Raw genomic sequence first — 19,674 nt, 5'->3', positions numbered from 1 at the left:
GAGTCAGCAGTGATGGTACCGTTTGTCAAAGTATGTGGTATACGCTGCTTAGTTGGTGACGGCGCATGGTAAGTTGACCAAAATTCCTTGGGTGACTTAATTAGACTGCCCAGGCTCTTTAAGAAAGCCCACTTAGCTGCACGAACTGCAGCAACTGATCGATTTCGGAGAGAGCGAAACTTCGACCAAGACGATTCTGTATTAAGAGCTTTGGCACGAGAGTGACTGCAATCCCTTCTACGAAGTAAGCGAATGATCTCAGTAGTCAGCCAAGGGATGTGTTTGCGAGTGGAGACAAGACGTCGAGGGATATGTCGACTGAGGACTGAAAGGAAGGAGTTTTTCCACTGGGATAAGGCCGAGTTTATATCTGTGAATGAGTGTGTAGTGGTCGAGTCTGACAAAAGCTCTGCATTAACTGAATCCCAATCTGCTCTGGAATACAACCACACGTCTCTTTTGACTCTTTTAATAGGTCTGGTTGACCACTTGAGGACCACTGAGATGCATTGGTGGTCAGAGGACCCTAGAGGCTCTGTGCAGTTAAGGCCTGGGTCAGGCACTGATAAGATTAATTTTATTCATTGCCTACATTTTATGTAGATTATGTAGATCATGTAGTGTTAATGAGATTCATAATGTTTATTAATGTTATTCATTGCACATGACCTCATAAGGTCAATGTATTTGCTTAGCTAGCTGCTAGAACTATTATAGATTATCTTTGGCAACAAATACTGCGGACTTAAACAAGGTAAGAGTAGCTGTTTAGGCCCTCAAAAGATAGAGTATGTTGTTATGATTATGTTTCCTTGATGGGAAGTAAAAATGTCCAAAACTTTCTTAGCTATGCTAGCTTCTTTAGCTCTGACAGCCACTCTAGAGGTATCAAGAATACAATAATTCCCATCAACGATACTAGTACCTAGCTATGAGATGTTCATCTAGCCTTGTTTTTGAAGCTTGATCTTGGCAGCAGTTCTCTTTCTGAAAGTGGCATGACGTCATCACCATTTATGGGACTAATTAGCAAATTGAATTAAGCTAATTAGTTTTTTGGAAAAGAAAACATTGAGCTTCATTTTGGATCATTTTGATGCAGCATACACTGTATATTGCAAATAATACAGCAGTATGAACATAGTGTAAATTTTGGTGTTGAAATCTGGACCCGGGCCTTAAGTGTGCAGAGGGTGGTGACGTGGAGCACGACTGTAAGAGCGAGTGGTCAGAGATGTAGACATGATCAATAAGTGAAGAACCTTTATCCGTGAGTCTAGTAGGTTCAGAGACAACCTGGGTCAGGTGGAAATGAGAAAGTATTTGCATGGAGTTTTTTGAGAGATCAATATTGAAATCACCCATAAGGATAGAGTTTGATAGCCTAGACGGTTGATGGCTCTCCAGGGCACACTCAAGGTCTTCAAGGTTGGCACTCCCCGCCGAAGGTGGTCTATAGTAAATACCAAGAAGGGTAGGGCTGTTTGTGAATTTAGCTTCTACTAGCAGGAGTTCTAAGCTTGGGTGCTTGGTAACTAGGGTACTCTCCCTGACGTAAACCACCTCCATGGCGATTTCTGTCACGACGGATGATAGTATAGTCAGGAATAAAGATCTCAATGTCAGATATGGAATTGTCGAGCCAGGTTTCAGTGAGAGCGTAAACATCTGGGCCAAAGGAGGCAGCATGGGTACGAAGGATATCCATTTTGGGAGCGACAGTTAGTGTACACAATTGTGCAGTCCCTTCCATGAGAACTGGCGAGTGAGGAAGAAATAGAGTCTGAGGTAGAGCAAGAGGTTGAGCTGATGGTAGAGTTTAGTGTTGATGAGTCATGGAACGGCAAGGCTGTCCTGAAGCAAGAGGAGCAACACCATGCTTCATCAGACAACTGGAGCCTGTGATACTCAGAATCATCAATGCAGACACATTTGCAGTGGTGCCATGCATAGCAGACTTCACACATGATTCCAGCTTGGTTGGTCTTTACAGAACAGTTGCATTTTCCACAAGGGTACTTCCAATTGACAACAGGGCCAGGGTTAGACTGAATATCGCCAGAGAGAACAAGGATAACTAGGAAGTAGAGTTTGTGTGCTTTGTTTAGGTTCCAATTAGAGCCCAAAGACTGAGAGATTTTACTTGATCTCCTGAAAGTAGATCTCTGGGACTGTCCAGCAGGTAGAGTTAACATACAGCTTGAGAACATACTACATGCGCCTGGTGGACCATCCTTGAGCGTGCTTAGGCGTGAGAGCCATACCAGAAAAAACAAAAATAGAGTCCATTTCTCCAACTTCATCTTTCAGTGCAGCCTCGAGCTCCTTGGTGAGTAGACTTGAAACAAAGCGAGCTCCTTGGTGAGTAGGCTTGAGATTAGTTTGGGTTTAGATCAGTAGAGACAGTATATAACAGCTATCTTCAAATTCAGTTATTAGGTTCTTTTTTTTGCATCAAACAGACAAACTGTGCATCATATAGTCTATATGATATAATAATAAAGACCAGGTCCTAAATGAACAGTTTGTGTACAGCTAAAATTTTGTTCCTCAAACGTGTCCGTTATAAAGAGGTTCAATTGCACTGACCTTGAGGTCACGATACTGATGGTGTAGCCTAGCAACGGCAAGATATGCAATACTTCACGTTGTCTCAGTCGAGTGCCTGCTGATAATCGCTGATTCAGCAAATCTATTACCGAAGTACCTAACTATCTGCATATAAGTATGTGAGGGATCATTCTATTAAAAGCCAAAGCCCAGGAAAACTGTATCAACTTTTTGCGCAGAAGCGCAGCATGGCTATTTATACAGGAACAAATAAAAATATCAATATAATTATCACTAATTAGCTACAATAAGTGTTATAGTGATTCCCACTACTAGATGACACAATGTCAACACTTTATTAGGGAGTGTGAATCACTACCAAGCTGATTGAAACTGTCAACAACAACACAGGGCCAGATAGGGTAGTGTACAGCAATATACATTTTTGTAGACTTGATATGTACATCATAGTTTACAGAGATATACAAATAGGATTAGTTTACATGCAAGTAAACTGTGGCACGAAGACTACAAGGTAGATTCCCAAACAGTAAACTTGTTATTTGATGTACATGATTGTAAACTGGGCACATCTAGTTTACAGCAAGTTTTCAGCAAGTTTACAATGCAAATGAATTCGTGACTTTCACTGGGTGTTTTACATTTATCTATAATTATGTGTATAGTTACGTATGCGTCTGCGCTTGATGAATTGTTTACGACAAAAAGTATATAAAGATGATCAATGATCTACATGGATTAACATTATAAAAATTAACTGAGATAATGAGAGCTACTTTTGTTGCTTGTGGCAGGCAGCATTCACAATCTTTTAGTCCAATCTGGGTGTGGCGAAAATTGCATGCTGGTAATTCATTCACAAAAGAATCGTATATATCAAAACACACACACAAACTGCCAAAAGATGAGACATCTTGACAATATGCGCTGCCAGAAGATGGGACATCTTTGCAGTACATTAAAAAAACACACACACACACACACAAACGTTAACAGATTGCCAAAAGATGAGACATCTTGACAATATGTACTGCCAAAAGATGGGACACACACCCACACACACACACAAACGTTAACAGATTGCCAAAAGATGAGACATCTTGACAATATGCACTGCCAGAAGATGGGACATCTTTGCAGTACATTAAACACACACACACACAAACGTTAACAGATTGCCAAAAGCATCTTCACAATATGTACTGCCAAAAGATGGGACATCTTTGCAGTGCATTAAAAACACACACACATAAACGTTAACAGATTGCCAAAAGATGAGACATCTTGACAATATGTACTGCCAAAAGATGGGACATCTTTGCAGTACATTAAACACACACACACACACACACACACACAAACGTTAACAGATTGCCAAAAGATGAGACATCTTGACAATATGCACTGCCAAAAGATAGGACATACACACACAAAAAGAAAACGACTGCTGTAATGTTTGGCATACAGGGCTGCATCCAGGACTTTCATTTGAGGATTTTAGGACAGGGGGGGGGGGGCAAATGAAAGGGGGGCGAACTAAGATATCCGCGAACTGTACGTTTCACAGTGAAAGCCAAACTAGAAGGGTCTGGGGGCTTAATTTGAGGGCCTTAGATCGATTCTGGTGCAATTTAGGTGCCTATTAATGAATCTGCCAGATCGTAGGGGGGCGGGGGTGAATTACTCTCTTCTCCATTCCCTCAATGCAGCCCTTCCTTAACAACTGTTGTATAGTATAATAGTATAGTAGTAATAATTATTAATCACTCACAATTTTCACAGTGGATCCTGTCCGGATCAGCAATTGCGCAATCGTTGGGTCGGCCATGGGGTACATGTAGGTTGGTTTAGCCTGCCAATTCACATTCCTAGAGTTTTGTCCTCGCAAAGAGATAGTTTAAATAGCTAAGTATCTCCTCTGCACTAGCACCACAATACAGTACAGTGCAGTACAGATAAAGGTCTCAGCTAGCTAGCTAGCTAGTTATGATATGTACCTCGTGTTAAAGGTCAGAAGGTTCAAAGTTGATTTTTGAACATTATTTTAGGTTCAAAGTTCATTTTGCTAGAATTAAAAATGGCTACGGTCGCAATAAGTCCAAGTGCAGAGCTTGAGTCTCCTTTGCCACATTCTAGTGCTACTATGAACAGTACAGGTGCTGGAAAAAAGATATAGCCGATCTAACACCCTCGAAGAGAAGAGAAAAATGAGAAGCGAGAGAAAAAAGCGAAGGAAATCAAGAATAAAAGCTGTTGAGGCCCATTTAAGCCAGGAAAAGGCTTTAAGGAATAAAGCGGAGAAGAATGTGGTGCTATATAGAAATATGTCTAGATCATATTGGGAGAGGTGGCGGTGGGAGCTTCAACAGAGAAAGGAGAGTATGGCACGTGAGAGGGCATTGCATCGGACACGCTCAAGCGTCACGAGAGAGGTAAATGTACATGTACACGAAATCGATCAAGATTTGCTGCATGATCCACCAGATGTGACAGAAAGTACTGAAATGTATATTGGTCGGGGATCATTTGGTATTGTTAAGATGCAGCTGTTTCGTAATGTAAAAGTGGCTGTGAAAGAACTGCTCCCCCACTCATTACTAGACGATCTTAACAAAGAAGCAAATATCTTAGCTCGCTTTTCTCACCCTCATCTACCTTTCTTGTTTGGTGTATTAACTACTACGAAGCCACTCAGGATTGTAATGCAATTTCATGGTTTTGGAACTACATCGATGACACTGACTGATGCTTTCTCTACCATGATTGAACAGCTTAAAGAAACAGTTTTAACACTTTGTGCCCAACTTATGGAAGCAGTGCGGTATTTGCATGATGAAGTTCACGTCCTACATAATGATCTCAAGTGCAACAACATTTTGATTGGCGAGAGCCTTACTGAGGCACCGGTAACTGATTCATCAAGTCGGAGGTATATGCAGCTAGTAGTGATAGACTTTGGGAAAGCAACAACAGTAGAACGAGGAAAACGATACCACCTCTCTGAAAGTGAAAAGGCCGAATATATCCGTCGCTATTCCCATATTGCACCTGAAGTTGTCGAAGGACTAACAAAACAGTCCAAAATGAGTGACATGTATGCTGTTGGTGGTATTCTCATCAGAATGCTAGAGAGTAAAATGCTCAGAGGTGATGTACATGTAAGGAAAGCCATAGATGACTTCTCAGTCAAATGTCGTTCTCCAAGATATTTGTTCAGGCCTACTGCGCAAAATGGAATTGATGTTATTTGTAAGATTTAAGTTATATTTAGCTTAGATTAATAATTAATTTTGTGATTAATATTTACCCTTTTGCACATGACTCATTAATAAAATTGCAAGTGATCCATGCCATGAATTCATTATGGGACGATGCAAAGAAAATTACACCATTGCATGTACGTGCCGTGCGTATATATATATACATGTGAAAATAAAAATTCAGTTGGACAATAGTGACACTACCAGTACCCTTTGTGTTCCTATTACTCTACCAAAGTCAATGTCTGTTTCACAAAAAGCCACTCTTTTCTTTATACTAGATAATCGAACATATTCAGATGTAGACAATGATCTAGCCCAAACTTGAGTAGGACCTCCAAACCAGACTTTGCAATTATGCTCATCGTAAAAAGTGACGTAAGCAATCCATTCAGACAAAACTTGGAAACTTGTACATTGAGATGCACCGGAATATGCTTTTATGTTTATCTTGCAAAAACGTTCAATTCTTGCTAGATGAAGCTGATCTGGATAGATAGGGTGACAAGCCATCACATGAGACTTTGTGACATAGCGACTGTTTGCAGAGCCAAGCACGAATCCATCTATTGTGAGACTCGCTGTGCTTTCATATAAGGACAAAAGAGCGCAATTGTTGTGACCTACAGCTACCGACATTATAATACGATCTAACATATCTTTCTGATATGATTCCCACACTGTAAAAACAGGGTGGTGACCGTCACTACCAAATGTGGTGATGGTCACTACCTAAGCGAATCACTACATGGTGGTGATTTGTGTATGTGGTGATCCTCACTACCAATCGCAGTGACGGTCACTACCTAAGTCCTTCACCACATAGCTCAATACCAACTGTGGTGACGGTCACTACCAAAGTCCCTCACTACATTCAACCATAGATAGTAGAAATCTTTCTTTCTACTATCTATGATTCAACCCGCCGCGGTGACTCGATTGTCCTAAGTCGTTCATCACAGTATGGTACCTCTCACTTAACTTAATTACTGTTCCCTGTATACCTCATGTGTGTGTAACAAGCTCCATATATAGGCATGCAGCATGCAATGTGATACTTTAATATTTCATGAAAGTCACAAGTTATCATTTTTACGGTCTATCCTGATCCTGCTACCGTCGAAGACCAAGTCAGAAGAATACAACAGACTATAATTATTCTACAAGTTTCTATCAGTACATGACGTCTGTTTGGTCGGCTATTTACTATAATTATAATTATACGATCATGTAATGGTGTCTTTTTAATATCCACCATGCACTGACTGTAAAGTTGAAACAACATGAAGTTTACCTAACATTGCAGTACACAATTTGCAGTACATAATTATTTATTATTACAATTGCTCCTCCCCTAACAATGATGACAAACTGGCAATGATGACAAACTGGGACATAAATAATACACTATTCCCGACCACTCCCCACAGGTACAGACGTAAGCTTTAGTTGTAACTTTAAGGCAATCAGTATCAATAATAATTATGCCGTTAAATCTAAGGGAGTGACAAACTCAGGCAGATGCTTGATGGATCTAGTTTGCTGGCTAAGTATAAAGGCTGCAAAGAGGCCCCATGGTGCAGGTGCCCTGATATCTCACTAAGCTTTTTTGCCTGAGCAGCATTCCATATTCTGCAATGAAAGAGAAGCATGAGATTATCAATCCATAGACGTATAACGTTACTGCTAGCTTGAACAGTTACAATGGCATATCTGCATTCGTATTATTAAGGCCAGTACACAATAAGATTTTACTAATTAACAATTGATTCACACGAATTTACAAATACAATTACTAGTTGAAGCTATGTATTAATTGTGTAACATCTTTGAAAAGAGGTTTCTGTACCTGGCCGATCAACACGCAACACGACTTACTGCTAACCCGTACCAGGTAGATCTAGATTTAGTGGTCTATTTTACAGAAACTGAGTCACCAAGACATAGTCAACACGCAACCCGGCTTACTGTTAACCATAATTGCCTCAGTAAAACAGTTCATGGAATGCTTTTACTATAAGATGTTACACGACATCAATATCTAAGCTACATGATTCAACACTGAAATTGTTATTCATCCACACACTACTATTCCTTATCCTTTGGTAGCAGCAATATAAGACTGCCAAATGCCTTTCCTTGTCACTGAATTGAACTGTAATAGGAAGATCTAGATAGCTTGCTAGCTAGCTAGCTCCTTCCATATCCATATCCTCAGAATAATCCTTGCGCGCTCTTGTTTGTTGAATAGACCTATGACCAAATAAGGGCACGTGCAATTATGCAGCTGCAAATCTGCAGCTGCACATCAACAATAATTTATTTGCTGGAGTAGAAGCAGACAAGTGGAGCTTTTAGAGAACGCTTTGAGAGTTGTTTGACAAAACTGTGTAACTAGGTAAGTTCCTCAACATGCTGCACAGTTTAAATTAATATTTTATGCAGAACCGAATTTCTCATGAAGGACAAGCAAAGTGCAAGTAAACACTTCTCATTTAATAGGGCTTAAACGAAGGGGAGACCAATTAAAGCCCATTGCCCTAAGCTTCATTCAGCATGCACAACACAAGTGAGTTAATTAATTATACTAGTTCAGAAGCAAAATAGGGACTTCACATTGTAATACCTCCAGGCTAACCCTCTCAGCATTGTAGGGCTTACATTCCTGTACTCTCACAATAATCGTCCATCCTAAAATCATCCATCCTCTTTTGTTCTTTTTTTAATGCAGCAAAATTTGTAGAATTCGAACTACTGATGCTTATACGTATAAAGTAGTCTTCAATAGAAGCTGGTCTCAAATAGTAGCCTCAGTGAACTTTGAGGCTATGTCTCTGCACTTGGCAGCCATATTAATACTGGTATCTACGGTTGCAGCTTAATTGCCGTTATATGCTTGAAGGCCGCATTCAAATAGTAGCTATGTCTCTGCACATGGTTGATTGGTATCTACGGTAGCAGCTAGCTAGGGTAGCAGCTTGTTTAAGTAGTGCTTTTAGAAGACTTTCTTGTGGCATACATATAGTTACTTATTAGCTAGGGCTAATAAACACCTCTCTTGAACAATGGGCTCTCTCGAATTGTAGCCTCCTTTGTAACATTTAGTAGCCATGCACAGCCTCTGATCAAGCATATACATATACAGATGAGCGACATAACAGTAGTTGTGTTTGTGTGTGTATGTGACTGTCTGTCTGTGTGTATATTGCCATAGCTGTTCCAATGAGCACGAAGTGCAAGTATAATGTAAAAGCTCTATAGCATCGTTCCCGAGTTATGGGTAATTTTGCTCTAATACTTGGAATGCCGTTGCATGTAGTGTTTTCTCTTTAAGTGTCGCAGCAATCATGTCATCATGATGTATTTATAGCAATAGCTAGTAGCTTTATGTCCCGCTTGGGGTTTGTATCATAGCAACTGGGTGTAGTTTCACTAACATAACTCCGTTGCCTTAAGGGCGCACTGATTTTGTTAGATCTATATACACAAAGAGCCAAAAATAAGTTAGCAATGGCAGGACAGATGGGTAGGCTCGTTACACACATGGACAAGTTAGAGCGTAGCGCTAGAAGTTTAGCACTGGCTATACAAGCTATATACACACAAGCTTTTTGTTCATTTTCAATAGTTTTTAAGACTGTTTACTAGTCCTTGCAAGGTGAGTTAGCTTAGGTATACAGCAAGCATTTTTCATTTCAGTGGGTATAATTATAATTATAAAATTTATGGTAACATTAAATCATCCTTGGCCTCGAGACTTCGCCCTCGTCTTCGGAGGTTTACTGCCATAAATAGTGGACAATAGTTTTGACACACCCACCAAGGCATCAGCACCTGCTGTTTATTTATACTGTTATTGTTGTTACACACTTTATTGCGTTCAGTAACTGTTGTAATTGACTTGCAGGATATGAAGTAAAAAAACAACGTGTGGAGCAACTATACTACTGGACACCCTAAAGTATAGGCATAAATCAAGGTATGTGCTGCTGCCGTATTGCCACAATTTGTTGTCAGTGATTAATATGTTAGTTATGCCTCGAGGCGTAGCCGCACGAGGGATACGGTAAAGCTGACTGTGTGTGTGTGTCTGTCTGTCTGTCTGTCTGTCTGGCAGAGGCATTAGCAAGCGCACGCTTGCAACACTCGTTCTGTTAGTCCTACTTTTGCACACAAGACAGTGTAACTGTTCCAAAAAAATAATTGTCTTACTTCAACCTCTCTTCGTATCACATCTTTGTACTTAGCCTATATAAAGTCAGCAAAAGATTTGTAGAATTGTTGTTACTAGATTTGTTTGGTTACTAAACACCCCCTAATCTGCATGTATATAAATTATGCTTGATCAGAGGCCGCTCTTACAATTATAAAGGTTGAATAGTAGGATCTCAATTGCATCTTTATTGGTAGCCTCAGTGAACTTTGACCCTCACTGAGACATATTTGCAGTGGGAGCCATGCTTATTGATACTGCATATTGATACTGCACGGTATCTATATGTGCCAGTTAGCTTGGTAGCAGATCGCTAGTGCTTTAGTTAAGAGACTGTCCCATGGCTGAGTTTGAATGTGTGCAGATGAAAGAAAACTGTACCTGAATTTAAACATTGGCCTTACAAATTGTAGCATCTTTTGCCAGGAAAATAAGTAACCGCGGCCTCTGATCACGCAAAATTAATAATTATGGTATGCAATTGAATCTGCCACCTGTATATAGCACATTGACCTTAATTTTCAGTATGATTATGATAGCAAGTTGTATATATAGCTGTTCCTCTTCAGAGTTTTAGGCAGACCCATTGTTAACATTTATTTTGAATTATTTATAGCAAGCTATTAATTGTTCTGACAAGGCTTGCAGTACAGCAGTTCTTCCAAAAGTTATTGTTCTGCTCACAATAATTGATTCCTAAGATTACTGCTCTATATAGAATTTGCATAGTCTCCCTGGCTCTCCAGTGTGCTGTTCAGGTATATCACTAGTCCGGGCCGATCCTTCTTCTTGTAAACATAATTGTGCCTGCTATTTTCTGTAGCTATAATTGGCTCAGCTTCACGCATACTCCAGTATTTGTGACATCATGGATTACTTTATTTGGCTTATGTAACATAGCAGGTAATTACCCAACGAAAACGTAAACGTGGTTTACCGGTACGTATGCACGTATAATGAAGCTCAGTAGGTATGCAAAAGTTTTTTTGTTAATCATGCGATATCCCCCGGCACATAATCTAATTTGTACACACTTCCAACCTACATAATTAATTATTATGACTTTATATTTGTCTATTATTCGTCAATAAAATAAACATACTTTCTTCTTCATGCATATACAGGAGGAGGGAGGAGGTTGGGATGTAAAGACAGCCAAGAACTGATGATCAACTCAAGCCATTAGACACTGTTATTATTATAATTATGTTAGGCTAGTAGCTAAGCATAATGCTTGTTATAATTTTCTGTGCACATTTTCAGAATTTTTGTATAGTGATTTTTACTAGCTCTGGTGATGTTCACTACCTAAATGTAGTGATCGTCACTACTTAAATGTAGTGATTTGAAAAAGTGGTGAAGGTCACCAGTCGATTTGCGGTGACTATTGTGGCAGGTATTTCACTACCTTTTGGTGGTGACGGTCACTTTCCAGTTTTTACAGTGCATGCATTTTCGATAATAGGGAATGACGGTTTAATGGTGACCGATCGAGAATGTTGTGTTTGAGCCAGTGCTTGCTCCAAAGAACAAGCTTGCAGGGAGCCTTTATCGTAGGTGTGATGAACTAGTAGTGGATAGAATTCTTCCCTGAACTCAATTGGCCAATTTTCGGCACCATAGTATTGGCCTGACATAAAACGTCGCATGAGCTGAAGTGATATGTTCTTACAGTTTGTGTGGTATGAGCCTAGCACCCCATTAAGACGCTCAAAGCTGAATAGCCAAAAAGAATAAACAAGGCCAAATTAAGTCTAAAACACACTCCATCAGATGAGCGTGGAGGTGCATGTTGATCGTGTAGTTTCTTTGTCCATAAAGTTGTTCAAATAGTTTACAAAAATCCATCAACAAAGAATCACCCTTCTCTAAGTTACGTAGAGTAATTTGGCGTTGACATAGTATGTTAACAGCTTTAACAAACAGCAACCAACAGTCATAGTCTTTGTGAGGAATTACTCCTTTCAAAGAGCACAGTGAATAGATAAGAGTCCAATTTCGCCATTGATCGGCTGTGAAACTTGAAAAACCCGAAGCAATCTTTGAAGGAATAAGGCCAATTTCAGGGGGTGTAACAAATCTATCAACCTTCTCTTGTATACTCAAATAATGTGTCTTGTCTAGTATACCAAGTGACGTCCAGACAGATAGAACATGCTTTGCTGTGCCTAACAACAAATTGTGCATCGGATCTATAACTGAGAACCTAACAACGTCAAAGTATGGTAATTCAAGTAGAACGGAGTATCTACATCCATGCTCTCTTTCTATTAGCTTCTGTTGTGCTTTTGTTATTGCTTCTTTATGAGCTTGTGCCTGATCACGATGTGAGATTGTGGAGCGTTTAGTCCAATTACTACGGTCAGTGCCTGTAAAATCAGCCTTCTGTCCAAATACTTCGGTAGGGAAGGGTTTTAAACATCTCGAACAGGCACGGTATGCGTTGTGCCCCACAAATCCCGACACTTTCCTACTTGCAGGTATATCACAGGATACACAAATTAGGGCGGCCCGTACCAACACTTGTGTACCAGAAGCAGTTGGCATGACAACTCCAGTCCACAGTTCCTTTAACTCATTAACTAAAGGTTTTAAATAGGTATTAATATCTCCTTTTGGCTCATGAGGACCGGGAATAACGCCAACAAGCAGAACATTTTCAGTTAAGTATCTTACACGCCGTGGAAGATTTTGAATGGCGATATAAATTGCTCCAGCAGAATAGGGACTATGCTTGAAGGGTTGAAACCAATCAATATTTATCGTCAATGCATAATTGTAAGGCACAGACAGAAATGGCACACCTGATGGGGTCAAAAAATCTTTCCAAACTTTCCCGTCACATATGTCGCGAAGAGTGCCTGGATCAGTTTCAATATTTCTCCACAATTCACATGAATGATGAAAGTGTGGTCGAAGTAGGAACGTTTTTAAAGAAGCAACAACACTTTGATAACAGTATGTCTGACGAGGGTACCAAGAAATAGTTCCGGCTGATGTTCGAATCTTTTTCATCAATTGTTCATTGCAAGGATTTCTCTGTCGAGTGTGGGGATGGTGAGGATACTTGACATATGAGCAACGTTTCGATTCTTTCGTCTTATTAGGTAGAGTGACAGTGCATACATTTAAAGCATATGTGGTATGACATTTAGGACAAGAGACGTACTTGGAAAATGAATCCTTTTCTTGTCCAATCAATGTTTTTGCTTGCCCTAGGTTTTTGGGGATTATCTGTGCTAATTCTCTAAGAGAAGCACTCGAAACAACAAGTAGAGAAAGCAGCTTCGCAAAAAAAATGAAAATTATGTTGATTCCTGAATTAGACACCTTCACTACAAAAAAAATTAATCAATTTAACAATTTTTTTAATGGTCAAAACAATTGAAACTGAGGTGACATTAATTTTATTAATGTAGCTTTAACGAAGTACAAAAAGCGTCAATTCAACTTTTATGTAATAATTATAACAACTACAGTTGAGCCTCGGTTATCCGAACACCTTTGTCCCCGGGCCCATTCGGGTAAGTGAAATATTCGGATAATCAAAAGCTGGCTTTTTGCCAGCCACGTGGGCAATTTCCTACTGCGCATGCTCAGATTGCACTATGCTCTAGCATTCGGATAATCGAGGATTCGGATAACCGGGATTCGGATAACCGAGGCTCAACTGTATTTAAAAATACTTACAGTTGAGCCTCGGTTATCCGAACACCTTTGTCCCCGGGCCCATTTGGATAAGTGAAATATTCGGATAATCAAAACATGCCAGCTGGCTTCTTTTTGCCAGCCACGTGGGCAATTTCCTACTGCACATGCTCAGATTGCACTATGCTCTAGCATTCGGATAATCGAGGATTCGGATAACCGGGATTCGGATAACCGAGGCTCAACTGTATAAGTATTAATGTATAAATGTAGTTTTAACATTATTATTGCTAGGTTAAAACTATTGTGTTTTATTGTCAAATCTACTTAAGCCATACATTAAAACAACCATTAAGAAAATACTTATCATAATAAATAAGACTCATTATAGCTAAATAAATTCCTAAAACAACGATTTACAAATGAATCGGTATAACAATTATTATTCAATTCAATAAATAACATGTTAATACAAAAATGTGACAGGGCCAATGAAAACAGACCTTAACGCGGCAATAATTAAATTAAGCTATAGGCCAATTTAGTAGAAATGAAAAACATGGGCAAAAAATTTTTCTTTTCACAGGTGCTAACTTCAACCCTTCCTCTACCTACCTGTAAAAATTTGGGTCTCTATGAAGCTTTAAACAGGTCAAGCGCGGACGTTGAAGAAACTCACCGAACGTTTATTTTCTACAATGAAATTAACTGTCTACGTGAGGGGAAATTCCCAGGGAATTTCCCTATTATTGTTAATTATTTTTAACAAATAAAAGATGACAACTTTTACAGGACTATTTCATCAGCCCAGTACTTACAATCATCAAGAGGAGCCAGGTATATTATAGCTCCACTTCTTAACAAACATAATTTAGCAACAGAAATAGATTAGAAAGAGCAGCTATCTAGCTAGCTAGCTTGGCGTAGATCCACTCTTGTTTCTTTAGATGTACGTATCCCGTGCCACTTGTCCTCATAAACACTCCATAACAACCTACAGATAAGTAGTAAGTTAAGATAGACACAATATCAATGTCACTTACATCCTAGCCAATAGACTAGCGTTTCTCAGGCCTCCGACACTTACCACCACCTGGGGGAACAATCAATATAAATGTTATACGACAATTCCACGCAGTTTCCTGGGCCCTCCATGATGTGATCACCCATCCCATCAGGCCTGTTACTACTAAGCACAATGGCAGTGATACCAGTACTAAATTAAAGGAGGAAAGCTTCTTATAAGGCTACTAATAAGTTAGATCAAGCCTTAGATCGATACGGACGAATACGGACGAATACTAAGTGAAAGACTACCTATAATAGATCACTTAGGCTTCCTTTAAGCTGTATGAAGGACAGAGACACTTTCTGTAGGCTCCATACAAGTGAGGGATCTTTTATAAAACTGATACATTACACAGATAATAAGTACAAGCTTATAACAAGACATGAGAGCTTACCATTTGAGCGACAGGAGTCTTTGTCTCTTTATTTCTTCAAAGATCCTTCCTAGGTGCCAAGCAATCCAGCTACATAGCTATACTAGCTAGCTAGAGAGTCCTAGAACGCCTAGCCTTCATCTAACTAACTTGTCTTCTCCAGAACATCTTTTACTAAGCTTTATGAGTATACGGAAGTGCCCGGAAGCCAATAATTGAACTTCAATTATCATGACGTTTGAGCATCATTTACTCAAGAGGGCAGGGCGTTGCAATACCTCGTAGCGTTCCCTCGAACATATCTCCGGAAAGAAAGTAGCTAGGAGGTCGATCTTGGTATCATTTTGAAGCTTAAAGGACGCCCTATCAGATTCAACAATAAAAACTGATTCGAAAATGCCCGAGACAATGGTATACAATGTTAAATTAGTTTTAAATTAATTAGCCCAAGGAATAGTTCTTCTTGGTGTAACATACTGGACTCACAAGTATAGCAGACCGATCACTCTTGACCACACAGAGTCCACCTATAATAGTAAATACATCATTGTTATTGATATTAATTATTACCGTGTATTATCAATCACCGAGAGGATATCCAACAATGACGCCACTTCTATCCATTCGTCTGTTTGTTTCGTTCGTTCTCGCATGTCAAGCTTGCCAGTTTAAGGAATTTCTGTAGGACAGTGACAGTGTTCACCAGAAAACTAGACACTTTATGTTTGTCCCTCATCTCTCACAGAAGTATCATCATCCACTTGGTGTAGTCACAGTCATACCTATTAAAGCCTTGTAATTATACTGTTGAGAACATTTCATGTCTGTCCCTCACCTCTCACGGAACTAAAAGTATCATCATCCACTTGGTGTAGTCACAGTCATACCTATTAAAGTCTTATAATTATACTGTTGAGAACACTTCATGTCTGTCCCTCACCTCTCACAGAAGTATCATCACAGTCAGATTTATAGCAGCAAATGTCCAGCATATAGAAAGGGTAATCGTCTTCTCTTTTCTTGGAGCACATGGTTTCACAGCTCTAGATCTACTGAGCATGCGCAATCTTAGACTTAGCATAGCCACGCCCACAATTTCATTTTAGTTTCTAGGTCCTCTAATATCTATGGTTCTATGCAAACTTGTACATTTCCTTACAATGTTCATGACTGTATATAATTTCACATCACTCATGCTATTATAAATGGATTGTTAAAAATATTGATTGTATATAATTATATGTGTGCCTGTGTTAGAACAAATATTATTATTGTTAAATCTAAATTTATATATTGTATTCTAACATGCTGCATGATAGAGTTTCAAATATAATTTAATCAAAATGAGTTTGTTAGTTTGATTTAAGATATCAATAATAGATTGTATGTAAATTATTGTAGAAATAAAAGACATTGTGTGATTCTACAATATTTTAAGTTAAAACCACATAAAAAAAATACTGATTATTTTAACGTTGTCTTTTTATTTTACTAAATATTAAGTTGATTCAACTGTTTAAGAATAGTGTTAAAACGACTATGCAATGTAGTTTCAACCAAAATTTTTTGCAGTGTTGAACAGTGTCTGCCACATTAGAATGAATACAGCGTATAATCTTGCCATCCGTAGGACTGCTGACTCTACTTGAGAACCTTTTACAGTAGTATTTTCATCATCATCAGTGTCATTATCAAACCAAAGTTCTGTTAACTGCGTGTCATCATCCTAAACAAATAAGAATTATTATATACAGACACAACTAGCTCCACATGTAAATGTATACCGTATAGTGGGGGAAATTTTTGTGGGCGCTTTTTTCGAGGGCAGAACTGACAAATACTGGGATAAACACCGGTATCAAGAGTTTATGATACAGAGAGAGTATCGAACGTAGGCATACTGTACATCAGATGTATGCGGAGAGTAACGTGACTTCTTGTATCTGTCACAAGCTTGGAATTTGCACACTGACCAATCCAAGTGTGGGTGATGTCATCTATCAAGAAAGTAGATTACATCACCTACACTTGGATGGGTTGATAGATTACATCACCCACGCTTGGATTGGTCAGTGTGCAAATTCCAAGCTTGTGACAGATACAGGAAGTCACGTTACTCTCCGCATACATCTGATACACAGTATGCCTACGTTCGATACTCTCTCTCTATCATAAACTCTTGCCGGTATGCAAAGCTCTTGGTGGGTATGCACAATCATGGTATTAATTAAGTGTTTTATATACACCAGGAAATACTCACGTCAGCATCCACCTCAAAATCATCGTCAGTGTCCTCCTCACCACTTGTACTCGAACTCATGATATTGTCATCTTGATCTTGTTCATAGACAGTTTCTGTAAAACAGTGATTAATCTAAAAATGGCATGTTTTTTTATCTAAATATTCATACCGGTGTCAGCTGTTGATTCATTTCCTTCACATGAAGTCTCCTCCATCTCATCGTCCGAGAAGCTAAATTCTTGCTCAGCCCTGTGTATGTCGTGTCCTGGTGTTAAATCACACGTCCAACTGTTAGCAGCAGATGAATAATACAGCTGTTTGTGCTGGTAGTAGAGTGCCTTGCTTATTTTTTCATTGCAATGTTCACAGTGGAATCGCTTTTCCATTGTATTGTACATGTATTTGTGTGTGGTTGTAATACCTCAGCCATGTGGTCGGAGTGACATCATGTGGTCGGATCTCAGACCAGTATAGCAAGCCTCGCCCTCTTCCCAAAATGTATTGATGGGCGTGGCCTAATAACTGATCAGCACGTGAACTATAAGTCATTGAACACGTGGTTCAGCCATTGTTATAGAAGTCTATTATACGTACCTCTGCTTATAGCGGTGCGATAGCCTACCAACCACACTGTTTTTATTCTACCACAACTCCATCAAGATCCAAATCTACTGTTTCCCAAAGCCAAAGGACACAACTACCTGTACCTCGTGACAGATCTAGATCTAGTGCTTACATGCCTAGAATGGCTTTGGAAGACTTAGTTGATGATGCTATGAATGACAGAGAGGAAATGTCTGACAATGAAGACTTTCGCTTTGGTGATTTGGATGACCCAGACGTAGTAGACCGCCTCCATACCGTTGATCAGCAAGTTTATACACGCTCTGATGCCCCTCCTTCCCATGCTGATCAGCTTATGACTATGATGCAACAGCAGCAAGCTCAACTTCAAAAAGTACTTGATGGACAACAAGCAATGGAATTACGTCAAAGTGTAATGGATACCAAACTGGCTAGTTTACAGGAACAGATCCTTCTCTCTCAACACATGAACTCCTCACCCTCAAGCAGCTCTGATGGGAAACGAAAACGTGTGGTCACTCGCACATTATCCGTACGTAAACTCCTAGCTAGGCATGCCCATTGACTACACAGCTAACACGTTTTGTATTTCTCCCCTCCCTCAGTGCAAAGTATATGCAGCAACTGGATGTTCTGTTTGATACATCTGAAGTGTACGTTTACATTTTAACTGCCATGCCTAAAAGACTCTTCTTTGTAAACAATAGATTCTCTTCCAGTCACAACAAAGGTGTTCAAGAAACAATTGTGCAAGAGATACAAGATCAACCTGAATGCAAATTTAGTGACAAAGATATAAGACGTAGGTATTGCATACTTTCCGTCTTTAGTATTTAATGTTTCCACAGTTGCAGTAAGGAGATGTTATGAAAACCTAAGGCGGACATTCCTTGAACAACAATCGGGAAAAGAAGAGCTCGTTGAGCAACAGTCCAAACGCAGAAAGTATCGTTCTCGGCGTGAAAGAGTGAGTATTAATTTTTATGATAAACTAGTAGTATTTTATTTGCTATTTAATTATAGAAATTTCAAAGGCGGTCATCTGTGGTAACAAAGAACGAGATGGATAAGTATTGGAAATTGCTCAGTCTGGCTTATGTCACGGAAGAGAGTGAAGATCCAGACAACCCCAATGGTATCATTGAACACAAACTTGACTGGCGTTCTGAGAGTAAGTTTTTTTTGTTGGCAATACGTCACATCACCCTGCTTATTGTTTTAAAGGACTTTCCACTTTCATGAGCACACTAGACTCACGCATTGCCAAGAAGCAACCTGCATCTCCAGGGTTAGTGGCTAAAAAAGTACGGAAGCTGGGTGAACCTTCCAATACTACACCACCGGGATGATGATGCTCCTAAATGGGCTGTCAACAGCGATGTTATTCAGAGTGAGTATAGTGCACAAATCACGTTGTAATTCTATTTATTTAACTAGGTACATCACGCAACAAAGAGAACGTCTCGCCAGATGGTAAGTCAAACACTCTTACAAATTTTTATTATGCAAACTTTATTATTCAACTGCAGATAATGCTCAAGCTCGCGATCAAGCTGTCCAGTGACATGAACATTGTGAACATAATTATTGTGCACATGCATGGTTGTGAAAAAGTATTGGATGATGTCATTAAAAAAATTAATTTATCAATGAGTTTACAAGCGAGTTTACACAAAAGTTCTGAATCTACAATGTAGTTTACACGGGAGTTTC

The 19,674-nt window shown here is 39.3% G+C and overlaps 3 protein-coding genes across 6 annotated transcripts in view; 1 reads left to right on the top strand and 2 right to left on the bottom strand.

Annotated features, from left to right (window-relative positions):
• The window catches only part of LOC135334204 (uncharacterized), a gene marked incomplete in the record, with an annotated part of 688,739 nt that overhangs the window by 647,719 nt on the left and 21,346 nt on the right, over nucleotides 1-19,674 (bottom strand).
• Nucleotides 3,275-17,826, bottom strand: LOC135342897 (uncharacterized). Of its 4 annotated transcripts, none has more exons than XR_010396974.1 (9): nucleotides 17,546-17,824; nucleotides 17,395-17,489; nucleotides 16,075-16,860; nucleotides 15,970-16,021; nucleotides 15,705-15,916; nucleotides 15,156-15,661; nucleotides 14,736-14,785; nucleotides 4,343-14,686; nucleotides 3,275-3,392 (listed from the first exon to the last, which is right to left on the bottom strand). XR_010396974.1 is itself a non-coding variant. In XM_064539772.1 (7 exons), the coding sequence occupies exons 1-3, from the start codon at nucleotides 17,772-17,774 to the stop codon at nucleotides 16,687-16,689; spliced, it is 498 nt and encodes a 165-aa protein (XP_064395842.1). In that variant the 5' UTR covers nucleotides 17,775-17,826; the 3' UTR covers nucleotides 14,525-14,686; nucleotides 14,736-14,785; nucleotides 15,156-15,916; nucleotides 15,970-16,021; nucleotides 16,075-16,686. The 4 variants fall into 4 exon arrangements, 2 of the variants coding, with proteins under 2 accessions (XP_064395842.1, XP_064395850.1); XR_010396972.1 differs by having other exon boundaries at nucleotides 15,722-15,916; XM_064539772.1 differs by lacking the exon at nucleotides 3,275-3,392 and having other exon boundaries at nucleotides 14,525-14,686; nucleotides 15,156-15,916; nucleotides 17,546-17,826.
• Nucleotides 17,921-19,607, top strand: LOC135342892 (uncharacterized). Its single transcript, XM_064539761.1, has 8 exons — nucleotides 17,921-18,493; nucleotides 18,567-18,614; nucleotides 18,669-18,763; nucleotides 18,810-18,928; nucleotides 18,985-19,132; nucleotides 19,186-19,351; nucleotides 19,399-19,434; nucleotides 19,491-19,607. The coding sequence occupies exons 1-6, from the start codon at nucleotides 18,456-18,458 to the stop codon at nucleotides 19,308-19,310; spliced, it is 573 nt and encodes a 190-aa protein (XP_064395831.1). The 5' UTR covers nucleotides 17,921-18,455; the 3' UTR covers nucleotides 19,311-19,351; nucleotides 19,399-19,434; nucleotides 19,491-19,607.

This window comes from Halichondria panicea, chromosome 1, assembly GCF_963675165.1.
Source record: "Halichondria panicea chromosome 1, odHalPani1.1, whole genome shotgun sequence".
Lineage (NCBI taxonomy): Eukaryota > Metazoa > Porifera > Demospongiae > Suberitida > Halichondriidae > Halichondria > Halichondria panicea.
The sequence above is the reverse complement of the archived record's forward strand: the minus strand, read 5'-3'. Positions and strand labels throughout refer to the sequence as shown.